This window comes from Amyelois transitella, chromosome 13 (assembly GCF_032362555.1).
Source record: "Amyelois transitella isolate CPQ chromosome 13, ilAmyTran1.1, whole genome shotgun sequence".
NCBI lineage: Eukaryota > Metazoa > Arthropoda > Insecta > Lepidoptera > Pyralidae > Amyelois > Amyelois transitella.
In genome coordinates, this window is record NC_083516.1 from 2,645,394 (window position 1) to 2,657,406 (window position 12,013).

At 36.7% G+C, this 12,013-nt stretch overlaps 3 protein-coding genes across 3 annotated transcripts in view; 2 read left to right on the top strand and 1 right to left on the bottom strand.

The window, feature by feature from the left end:
• The first annotated feature begins 1,752 nt into the window (after window positions 1–1,752).
• Window positions 1,753–3,890, top strand: LOC106138291 (uncharacterized). The gene has a single exon (XM_013339404.2). The coding sequence runs from the start codon at window positions 1,827–1,829 to the stop codon at window positions 3,684–3,686; it is 1,860 nt and encodes a 619-aa protein (XP_013194858.2). The 5' UTR covers window positions 1,753–1,826; the 3' UTR covers window positions 3,687–3,890.
• Window positions 3,891–3,993: 103 nt separating this feature from the next.
• Window positions 3,994–5,809, bottom strand: LOC106138292 (uncharacterized). Its single transcript, XM_060947538.1, has 3 exons — window positions 5,444–5,809; window positions 4,684–4,795; window positions 3,994–4,128 (listed from the first exon to the last, which is right to left on the bottom strand). The coding sequence occupies exons 1-3, from the start codon at window positions 5,520–5,522 to the stop codon at window positions 4,011–4,013; spliced, it is 309 nt and encodes a 102-aa protein (XP_060803521.1). The 5' UTR covers window positions 5,523–5,809; the 3' UTR covers window positions 3,994–4,010.
• Window positions 5,810–5,958: 149 nt separating this feature from the next.
• The window catches only part of LOC106138307 (serine/threonine-protein kinase S6KL), a 64,331-nt gene continuing 58,276 nt past the window's right edge, over window positions 5,959–12,013 (top strand). Inside the window, exons 1-4 of the mRNA XM_013339427.2 lie at window positions 5,959–6,143; window positions 6,380–6,492; window positions 7,873–8,101; window positions 10,137–10,260. Coding sequence (XP_013194881.2) covers window positions 6,054–6,143; window positions 6,380–6,492; window positions 7,873–8,101; window positions 10,137–10,260 — 556 coding nt within the window. The 5' untranslated portion in view covers window positions 5,959–6,053. The remainder of the gene's footprint in view (window positions 6,144–6,379; window positions 6,493–7,872; window positions 8,102–10,136; window positions 10,261–12,013) is intronic.

Sequence of the window (12,013 nt, forward strand, 5' to 3'; positions counted from 1 at the left end):
TTGTATATCTAGGATCAAAGTTTACATCAGATGGCAAGTATGATAGTGATATTGAAAGGAGAGTGAACGCGGGGAACATGGTGAATGGAGCTTTGCATGCCTTTATGAGCAGTCAGAAACTATCCAAAAAGGCTCGACTGGCTGTGCACAGGGGCGTGTTGGTCCCGACATTAATGTATGGGAGTGAAAGTTGGGTATGGCAAAAGAAACATGAAAGCAGAATAAATGCAGTGGAAATGAGAGCGTTAAGGAGTATGATGGGTGTGAAATTGAGTGACAGGATAAGGAACAGCGTGATAAGGGAATGTTGTGATGTGAAAGAAGATGTAGTTACAGGAATAGAAAAGGGTATGTTAAGATGGTTCGGTCATGTGGAGAGGATGAATGAAAGCAGGTTGACTAAGCAGATATACAAGGAGAGTGTGGAGGGAAAGGTCGGAGTGGGAAGACCTAGACGAACGTATCTTGATCAAATTAAGGACGTCCTGGTAAAGGGTCAGGTCAAAAGTACCCGAAACCGCCGAGCTTGTATGAAGAGAGTTATGAATGTGGACGAAGCGAAAGAAGTATGCAGAGATCGTGGCAAGTGGAAAGAGGTAGTCTCTGCCTACCCCTCCGGGAAAGAGGCGTGATTTTATGTATGTATGTATGTATGTATATTTTTTTATTGAAACATACATGTAAGGAGTAAACAGATAGACAGAAAGACAATCAAATCGAGATTTAAATAGTGACATGTTAGCTTATGGCTTAAAAGAAGAATACCAAGTTTATAAGACTTTTCCTTGATTAACTTTTACAATCTGCACAAAAATAGAAGCAGCCGGCACACGCTATGTTTTTTCTTTGCTGCCAAACCAGCATAGAAACCACTAGATTTGTAGACAGAGCCAACAGTCTTGAAAAGACATATGTCACGTTCAGCTGTTTGGCGTAATGAAAGAATTGAGATTCAAATAGTGACAGTTTGCTAGGCCACCGCCTTAAAGAAGAATCCCAAGTTTATTAGCTGTCCCTTAGTTGCCTTTCACGACATCCATAGGACGAAATGGAAGTGGTCTTATTCTTTATTTTATTGGAACCACACGGCATTTAGATTTATTGATTTTGGATAATTTACTATGTTAACGTAAGTATATCAAAATATTACACAAGTTACTTACAAAAGATAATAACTTGAAATCATAATAATATTGCTTCATGCATAAATAAAAGGTATGATAGTTTTAGCCATCAGGACGAAATTACCAATATCACGCACTCTGCTAGATTACGGAGCTCAAATCTCATAATCCTAATTACATCCACATAATTGTTTCGTGTGTATATAAAGACCTAATCACTTGCAGGCCTAGTTGAATAAAATTTTTCAGCGTAGAATATGTGGGCTACGACGAATTTTGTTTTTGTCTTTGTACTGCCATACACAATACTTGGTAATCCTTTGATAGTTCATAATGAAAGCGATGAGAAAATTGAATCCATTGTAAGCATTTTGATCATTTCTGTTTGTTAACAAATTTCCTTTTTTCTTTCCTGATTATATTTTTTTAAACAATCCCTGAAAATATTGAATTCTTTAATTTTTATTTTCGATTACCTATAATTGTTTTCATTAGGTATTTTTTATGATGGTGTGGTGGGTGGCTGACAAATTGTAGCAAAATACTTTTTAACTTTGATCGATATTTTATATTCGGCCAAAATAGTAACAGACTTCTTCTTTCTTGGATTTTCAGATTGATATTATCAAAATAGGAAAACAAAATAAACATTGGAAAAATATATTTTGTGCGGGGAAATTTTCAGATCAATTATTCCGAAAAATGCAAACATTGTCCTCTACTTTTGTCGTAATCTCAGAAGATGACGATGTTGAAATGGATGACGTTGTTCCATACGCGCCACATACCTTCCTATTCCAATACACAGACCTTGAAAATTTTGAAGAATTATTCATGAAGATTTTGGCGTCGCCGTATTGGCATCCTTTAACAAACCTCATCCTGCTCTGTGAAGGTCCGTTGGCCAATGACGTGATAGCGAAACTATTCTTCATTATGTGGTATCATAAATCATGCAATGCTATTATTGTTCAATTTGATGATGCAGAGGAAGTATTGCGAGTCACACACTACAATCCTTACGTAAGTGGAAGCGGTCTTCAAAATTTTGGTTGTTGGACCGCCAGGAAAATTGGTATTCCAGTGTCAAGCTTTGAAGAAGGATTTGTTTGTGTTGAGGGCTGCCACAACGTGACCCAACATTCGAAACTTCGCGCTAATAATCTAGGCATCTGTATTGCTTTCCAAACAAATGTTATACCTAACGGGAATACGAAGTTATTACAAAAATTAAATTTGTTGGAAGAGTTGGGCAAAAATCTGCATGGATTTTCGTTAAGAGCGTACACTACAGAAGTAAAACCTTTCTTGGTTATAGATGAACAAGGTAATGGCACGTACGCCCTAAGTGCTAGAGACGGAAAAGTCTGGAATACTGCTTCGGAAGTAATGAATTTTTCTATAGATCTGTCTCCAGTCGCAAGCTCAATCAAACTAAAATTTGATTTTGAACTGAACATTCAACAGATTTATGGATTTGCCCATAGAAAGGCAGATTTGTTCCTCATTCCGATTTACCAATTCGATTTGATTATCGTGGAACTCGATCACACATTTCCCATCAAAGAAAGTGGCCTCTGCTTGCTGGCTCATCGTGCTGGGTTTGAGACCAATTTATTCGATTCTAAACTTTTGAAAGATAACTATAAGTTGATTATTGAATTTGTATTCTGTTTCGTGTGCATGTGGATATTGTTTTTTATTTACAACATTGTCGAGAAGGATAGAATTAGTCTTGACCAAGCAGGAAAGGATTTGATCAACGTTTTTAGAAGTATTTTGAACATCAGCCTCTACAAGGAACCGAAAAGCAGATCGTTTCGCATCTACCTGACCACGTCCATCTGGTCCTTCTTCCTGCTCAGTTTCTTTATGCAAGCTGCAATCATATCATTCTTTAGTTCATTTCGTCGAGGCAAGGAGGTTAACACGTTTGATGATATCATCGAAAAGGGATACCCGATTGAGGGTCTAGCGTCCCCCGATTCAATGCTTCCCGATACTGAAGAGCGATTTAGGAAACTGAACTCTAAACTGGTCAGTGTTCAAAACTTCTTTGAGTGTACGGAACGAATGATGAATGACAGTCACCGTTTCTGCCTCATAGATTGTGCTGTAGGGCGTTATTTAGAAAGAAATAAATTAAACGATAAAGGCCAGCAATATCTTCACATAGTAAGAGATGACAAATTTCATAGCCTTTATTTAAACATGATATTTCCTAAGCACTCTCCGCTGACCAAAACGTTCAATGAATTGACGATGAGATTATTTGAAGCAGGGCTAATAAAGAAATGGGAAGAATACAGATTTAACGATATTAAAGAAGAGGCCGGAATAAAACCTTTAGGGCTCGATGACTTAATGGGAATATTTAAATGTTACGGTTTGTTAGTAGCTTTGTGTGTGCTTGTGTTTTTCATAGAACTAATTATAGGATTCACAAAATATTGTGCAAAAACAATCGCAAAATGGAAGAGAACTCGAATCGCTAAAAAACAAGTGAAGCTAGAGAGAAAAAAAGGAAAAATAAAACATATTGAATCATATACTCAAACTTAAGGTTGATAACATTTAAATAGAAGATCAGGAAGTGCACACGAAATACTTAGATACGCTCGTTGCAAAAGTGGGTTAGCTGTAGTAGGTACCGTCTTTCACTGGGATGATTTCTTTCGTCCTATTGGTCCCGTGGGCCAAGTGGTTCTAATATTTTAGTCCAGAAAGTTCTATTGCCGTTAATACCGTTATCGTCATCTCACGAGCATCCTATAACTTGCTTGATATAGTTACTTTTTTTTTTTAAATATGTCTTATGTTGAAAGCCATCCAGATAGATATTATTTTTGTTAAATAAAATAACACAACATACTAGCAGAATTTTATTCAACATTTATCATCAGCGTCGGTAATCATGTCTGACGGAGGCCCGGGCTGCGCTGGAGGAAAGAAATTCAGGTAGATGCTGCCGGTGTACACCATCATTACCAGCGAAAATGCAAACCTGCATGATATCATTACATCAATCATCAATCAATACTTACGTGTTGTTACAGTAGGAAAAGTATTTCTGTACCACAGAAACCTGTTTCATCAAAATCGGTTCACTTAAAAAAAGGCAATTGTCATTTGATGAACAAGATCAAGGCATGAGTTTGCCTGCAAATAAGTTACGAAATTTAAAATTCAAAGTCATTTATCATTGTACGACGGCATTATACCTATAACATATAAGTGAAAATCAGTTTGATAAAATCCTGGTTTTGCCGCACATAACATGCGTAATTCTCACGTAAAAAGATTTTTGGTTTGTAAGTCTATTTTAGTTTCGACACCACTGCAGCGGCCTTGAAGGTCCAGTGGTTGGGGAGTGAGACTGTGATGTTGGCGGTCCAAGTTCGAGCCCCAACAAAAACAAGATTTTTTATTTAATTTTTTTTAGATTCAACTCGAAATTTACGTGGACGAAGTCGCGGGCAACAGCTAGTATCTCAATAAAAATTTCTTTCATCTCAGTCTGACGTGTGGTGTTAGTTCAATGATAAGTAAGCATACATACCATAGAGCCCCACCAACAAGGATCTTATTGTAAAAGGACTGCCGATCTGCGTAGAATGTTTCAAAATCCCCGCACGGAATCGGCAACTCATTCATATGAGCGTCGCAGTGGTCTAAGGACATCGAATTTTCTTAGTATCTAATTTCTTATTTTCACTACGTACCTACTTACAATATGGAAGAACAGAAAAGGCTGATAAAATGAGATTCTATGATTGATACCAAGCTAGCCTTTAGGTTGCGACCATACTTAGACCTATTAATAGTCGTTATTTCACCTAGGTTTTGGAAGTGACTTCTAGGACTTAATATTTTCTGTGCTAGGAGGCCCTGAAGTAACACCGCTGGATACAACACACTTATTTATTAAGGAGCACGGCGCAAAGTTCAACTTACGTGCCTGAAACTAGTAAACATGAATGAAGCCCTCTATTAAATATACCCATCTGATGGGAGAAATGAAAGCGGGTACCATATCAAAAGCAGCCACCATCATAAATTGTAATTGTGACTACTTCTTATCATACTAAAAATCTACTTCTGAATATCAGTTGCTCCATAAGGAATCCTCCATCTCCCGGTTGTGTCATAAGAAACCCAGAATCTGCCTACGGGACGATCTACGAGTGGGCAGAGTTATTAGAGGAAGTGGCTCCCTTCTGACCTTTGTGGCCCTATGGTTTTGGGCCGCAATGGTCCACCACAAAAACCGCAAAAGCGGTGGGCACAATCCCTCATAAATTCGTAACTTTGGTACTTACCTTTATTCTTCGATGCATAGCGCCTACTTTCCAACACGTTTCCTAAGTTTTTACGAAGAAATAGAAGTCTAGATCTCATTATGATAATTCTTAAGATGGCAAGAAGACAAATTTGATAGCTTAATCCTGCAATAGATTTTCAGTTTTGACTGATTTGATGTTTGTTAAAGTGTTGTTTTGTTTAAGTGGCCTGTATTTTACTACAATAATGTCCATTCCAAGGAAGAGCTTTATATAAAAACCTGTCCTTTTTCCAATATTTCAAACAGGAACAAAATTAGTCAGTCGTATGCAACTTTCGCAAGTTTTGAGATTAGCGCATACATATAAACAGAAAAAATAAGGTGCCTTTACTTTTAAATACCTAGGTATGTACTTGTCTTGCATTAACTCGACATTGTATATTTTTAATTTTTATTACGACTACGTTTTAAAATTCTAGTTGGCAACACTGAATGTTGTTAAATGAAGAAAAAAAAAAAACAAAAATAAATGTCTATGGATGGATAGTTTGTTTTTGTTTATGGTTTGGAGGACACAAAATGTTCGATGATAATTGAAACTAAATCAATAGTTATGTACAAATAATCAAGTTTTAATTTAGTTTTTAATGGGCAATTCGCAAAACAAAAACAGTCAGCAAGGGACCTCATCCCAATCAATACAATTAAAGCGTGATAAACAAGCTTTCGCTAGCCAGGTAAGTGCGATGGTCATAATCATATCCAAAACTTGCAAATGTCATCCCAGCTGAATACACGTAATAAAAATATTTTCAGTACATTGCAGAAACGTAGATTCCTTTGTTTAGTCTAGATTCGTCCTTATTCTGTGTGGCTTGTGAGTCCATATTTTGTGTTTGTTGCTGTTTAATGTTGAGTTTACAATTTTTGACAGTTCTTTGTTATCTGACGATTGACTGATTGTTTTTTGCAGTTCAGTTTGTCGCATTTCGTCGGTAATCTTAGCGGGCGGTCGTTCCTGAGTGTAGCAAGCAATCAGTCCGTGTACAGCACTTCGCGACCTTGGTCTCGGGTGTCCAGGCGAAGGTTAGTACCAGTCCATTGTAAATAAATCTTTGAAAAATACATGATGCATGTACTGGCCTCCAGGCAAGTTCCTACATTGTCAATTTGTGTGGAGGATCAAATTTTTTTTGTTAGAAATATTATAGTTGCTGAGGAAAAGGGTCAAGGACTTAAAACAAGCAACAACAAACAATATTCTAAATCTTGAAGTGGGATGAGCCATTGCAATTAAATAGTCTAGCAACTGATTTTTTGCTTAAGTGTACAAGAAAATTCACATCCTAGAATAATGTGGTTATCATTAGTGAAGAAAATTTTGTCAACTACACACTGTAACTTAATCTGAAAAAGTATCATAAGTTTGTACTATTAGAATTTTTATCAATTTTCCCAAACCAATTTGTAACAGCAGTTCAATGCAAGGTCAGTAACAGTGAAGATTAACTTAGAACTTCTTTTCTATCATAGCCTGGAATATATTGCATTTGCTATGAAGTTCTTAAAGTAAACAAGTTAAGGTCAGTCAATGGTGGTACATGTAAGCTCAAATAATCCCTTTTGCACTCTTACCCTGAAAATCCCTATATTGTTTTCCTATTGGTGCAATATGAACTGTTTTAAAATAAACTTACTTCTTTTGCAGTTACTATTAAAAATATTTCTAATACATGATGTTTTAATGATACAAAAAACCTGTTCTATCATTATATTATCAATATGTTGCAACTCTATAATTAGAGATCTATTCAAAACAAATTATTTGAATCACATTAAATCTGACAACCAAATTGTTCTAATGGCTAAGTTAATTACTATAAACAAATGGAGAAAGTACCTATGCATTCTAATTTTATTCTATCCATCCACAGTAGTGCTCTTGTACAAAGTTTTTCTTTAGTCTATTTTCTGTTGATTTTTTTTTTACTTGATGAAATAAGAATAGATAATAATAGAAAACAATAGATATTCAAATAATCTTGTTACTTCAGCATTATTTAAATTGTTAACACAACAGGTAAAACCTTGTAACCATATGTTTTGCCTCAGCTACTTGTACTGCATTAATATAAGGTTGGATTAATAAGCCATTATTTTGCTGTGGTAACCCAGGCAGTTCCCAACAGACCCATGGTTATGGGTCCACGGCTGTAAAATGGTTGATATTATTTTATTATGTTTCTTTTATAAACTACACTTATAAGATTCAAAGATGAGAGCAAAATTGAACAAAAAGATGTCATCAATTTTTACTCAATTTTAAAGATTGTATTATCTCTTAAATATACAATTCCGAGAATAAGCATAGTTTTATATTTGAGGATTGTATAAAATTAAGACAATAAGTCTGTCTTTTTAAATTTTTGACCGTGATTGTGAGTCTTTATTGTTTTTTTTTTTCAGGTGGAATGACTCAACCCTAAAGAACCCTCTGGAGGCCAGTAAAACCGCCTGGCCCGTCGCCCACAAAGAGTCCATCTTCCTACCGGAATTTCCCATCTCCACAGAGCTGCAACAAAGCGATTTCCAAATAGACAAGACCATAGCCAAAGGAGCATTTGGAGAGGTCTACAAAGTGAAAAAAGTTAGCGAAAATAAAGCATACGCACTGAAAGTGCTGAATAAGGCACAGGTAAGACAGTTTGTTTGTAAACTCTATTGCACATTAAAAAGAAATATAAAAAAATTACAAAACAGTCATTGGATTTAGAATATGCACAATGGCAGACTTATCCTAAGCAGGCTTTCTCAAAATAAAATAACTCATCAACGTCATAATAAATTCATCATAATAATTACTTTTAGTACTACTTACTCCTTCTAGGAACCATACTTTAGAATTATATTTTCTAAGAAAAATATCAAGATTATTTTATTACCTACTTTGGTACCTAAAGAATCTACCAATTTACACAAGTGTAACCAAGCCTAATAGCTGAATGTAGACAACATTCAGCTATATCAGTCTTTAAAGACTGCTATATCTGTCTAACCTGCAAGGAATATAGACATGATTATATTAATGAATGAATATTACTAAGAATGCTTGCGAAGAAATAATAAGATGGGTGTTCTATAACCCATTTAAAGTTCATTCACAGAAACCTTACATAGATTATTGTTAAAAATTCTAAATTTATGGCTTCCGCGTGTTTTATAATCGTTAGGTCTAGAGAAATGGAAAGATTGTTTGGGATAAATTTTTTAAACAAAATCATCATTATTCATAATCTACTGGCGTTAGTTCCGGTTGCGTCCTCACCTCTCTGAATCGAGCCTGAGGTGGGCTTGTGACCAAGGTCCTGGAGTTCCTGGAGAGGAGACAGATTTTAACAGGGAAATTTAACTCTGCTTATAAAATGGCTACACATCCAGTTGCCTGAATGTGCAGTTTTCTTCACGATGTTGCTTTTGCACGGGCGACGCTCCCGGTATTTCAAAGTGGTGAATGTGCAGATGAAAGATGATAATGTGTATGCCTTACATAAAATCCTTAGTAATAGGAAATTTTGTTCAGTACTTTGCCCTTATCACCGCGCTTATCTCGACGACCTATTTACCTAATTTGTTATTGATTCAAAATTGAATGAGTTTTATGTGCAACGATAACGGATTAATTGAATTGTATTTCATTTTTTTATTATAATGGTAGCTGATTTTTTAAGTTTAATCATCATAGTGTCAATAGAATTCGGAATAATGTTAGAATACTAACATATAGAAGTTGTAAGAATCGGTGAATGTAACGTCTTAACTGATGGTTGTCACGCCAATAGTTTTCATATTGAAATAATGATTCAGATAGTGATAGGTGGCTAGCCCGTCGTCGCTTAAAAATTTCAAGTTTATCAGGCATCATTGTCTTTTGGAACTGCACGAAAAGAGAAGCAGTAGGCACACACAATTTTTTTTTTGCGCTGCCATGCTATCCACGCAGACTATAAAACGGAAGGCACGGATGCTTATATTAGAGCGCCTTTTTCCACATCCATGAGAAAAAGATGGGATTGGTCCTATTCTTATGTGCCGCATACTACACAGCACTTTTTATGATAATGACAGCTGATTTTTTTAAAGTATAATCATCGTCTGGTCGTATCGAGCGGTCGGTTGGTCACGGTGGTGAAACTGGTGGTGATCCGTGTAATTACCCGCTTTTCCCACTCTGGGATGTATCATTCATAATGGTCGTTATGTCACGCAGGTCAAAATGAATTTGATCCGTGTAAATTATTTGACATTCCAAGTCCTGAAATCGATTTCGAAATCGAATGTCTAATCGAGACAAAAACTAACTAAAAATGGTACCTAATGCACAATTTCGAAGCCTAATGCGGCCATGGTTTAACGAATTTCTTCTCAGTTATGTAAATTTCATTTCATACCCTGACCAGCTTCGTTCTAACTCATTTTCATCCAATGCTGAATGTAGGCCTTTAGCAACGCTTGCCATACTTCTCGGTTTAAAGCTTTCCTCATCCATTCCTTACCAAAAATCTTTACCTGACCGTCCGTCCATCTTGATGCGCGGTTACTTACACTTCGGCGGCCAGTTCTCTCTTTATAGGCGTATTTAAAGGCGGGCCTCATTTCGTTCAAGAGAGGACGCAAGTGAGATTAGTAACGTAAAGATGATTGTAAATTTTGTTTTTTTTTTCTTGTAATAGATAGTGAATGAGAACGCAATACGTCAAGTGAAAGAGGAGGCGCGTATACAGACCGCGTGTGGCCACCATTCCTTCATAGCCGGCGCTGTTTCACGGTGGCAGACTAAGAAAAGACTGTATATAGGTAAGGTTTTAATAATATATTTTAGGGAGGTCAATAGCTATAACATGATTCATGATTCCGACCCCACGTAGAAAGTGGGAAAAGGTAACGACGACGAAGAAGAGGAAGAATAGCGATAACATGATTCTTATGTAGCAAAGATAGGTAGTTAAGGAGCCACATATATTATCATGTGTCTCCTTAGGGGGTAGACGGAGTCGGCTGTCTCGAACGGAGTAGAAAGGCACGTTCACCTGGATCGTGATCGTTAATGATGGAATTGAGATTGGCAAATAGTGACGGGTAGTTAGCCCATCGCCGAAGTATCCCAAGTTAATTTACTTTTTTTTGATTGACTTTTACAATATGCATGGGAAAAGAAAACATCTGGCACACATTATGTTTTAACTTCACTACCTACCAGACTAGCATGGAAGCCTGCACTAGATGCATTTGCTTATTTCCATAAATGATTTCTCACATTATCCCACCACCACTCATGACTCTACAAACCTTCCAGCAATACGAACCGAATAATGGAAAGAGTACGCCGCTCTCGCGTTAAAGACGCCCTCTATAGTATACGACATCTATTGGAAACAGGAAGTGGTCTTATTATTACGTGCGGAGAACACAGTAAACGGATAGATCTGCGTCTTTATTGGCTCTGTTTACGCCGTAACCGATAGACGTGATATAGGTACATATGTCATTTCATTTCTGTCCTACATTCGCGAGCACACCGGCCGATTCCCTTGAATCACTATTATTAGAGTGTAGATAATGGTCAGGCGCAGCTCAAGTGACAATCAGCGTAAACGCTTATGTCTGATAATACTGACGTGACTTACATCTCATCTACACAAGGGTCAATACTCTTCTAATATGCGTCATATTTAATCAATACTTTGTTTATATAGGTAATGGGTATTTTTTATTTTGCTTTACGTTATTATAAGAACTAAATGTCACACTAAAATTAGTCTTCAAGTGACTTTGGCTCCATAAGGGACTGTGTGTGATCGTTTATATTCGATACAGCATGGCACATCCCACTCCTGATATATCGTCGGCACTGTATATAAGTGTCCATTCAATTCTTTTCCAACCAATCAATCAATAATATATTTTCCTCAAAACATCGTAGGTATACACGGTGTCACTTGTCATCTGTCACAAGGTACTCCTACTCGCGTGTTATTAAATTAAATATTCGATGTCAATATCTAAAAATGCAATAGAGTTTAGAAACATTGACACAATAGTTATGATTTTCCATCTGTATACTATTGCGTTCATGCCACTCCAGGCAGACAGCGCATGTATTTTCCTTAAGTATGATTTTTGGCATCCGCGCGGGGACGATGGAAAACGGGATTTGCGCATACGAGGTTGTGTGAAGATTGAAATAATCCGCTTTTGTTACCACCACCACCATGGCTATACCAACCCTTCGGTTATTGAGCCAAATCGTGGGAGGAGCTACTCTCGTGTTTGCTCCCTAACCCCTAAGCGCACCCTTTCTTGACTCGCGGTTTTTCATGTTTAATTAAATATTACCAAAACCGACATTAATGATTTACGTTTCGCAATCGGCTAATCACTGGAAAACAACCTGAATAATATTATTGTTTCTTATCTGCGTTATCAGTTCGCGACTAGACGTGTTGTCGGAACGGGGTCGTTGGTACAGATTCAATGGTGATGCCGTATAAAGGTCATTGTCACACTTCTGTTTCTGACAACCATGTTTGATTTAGTATCAAAAACTAGA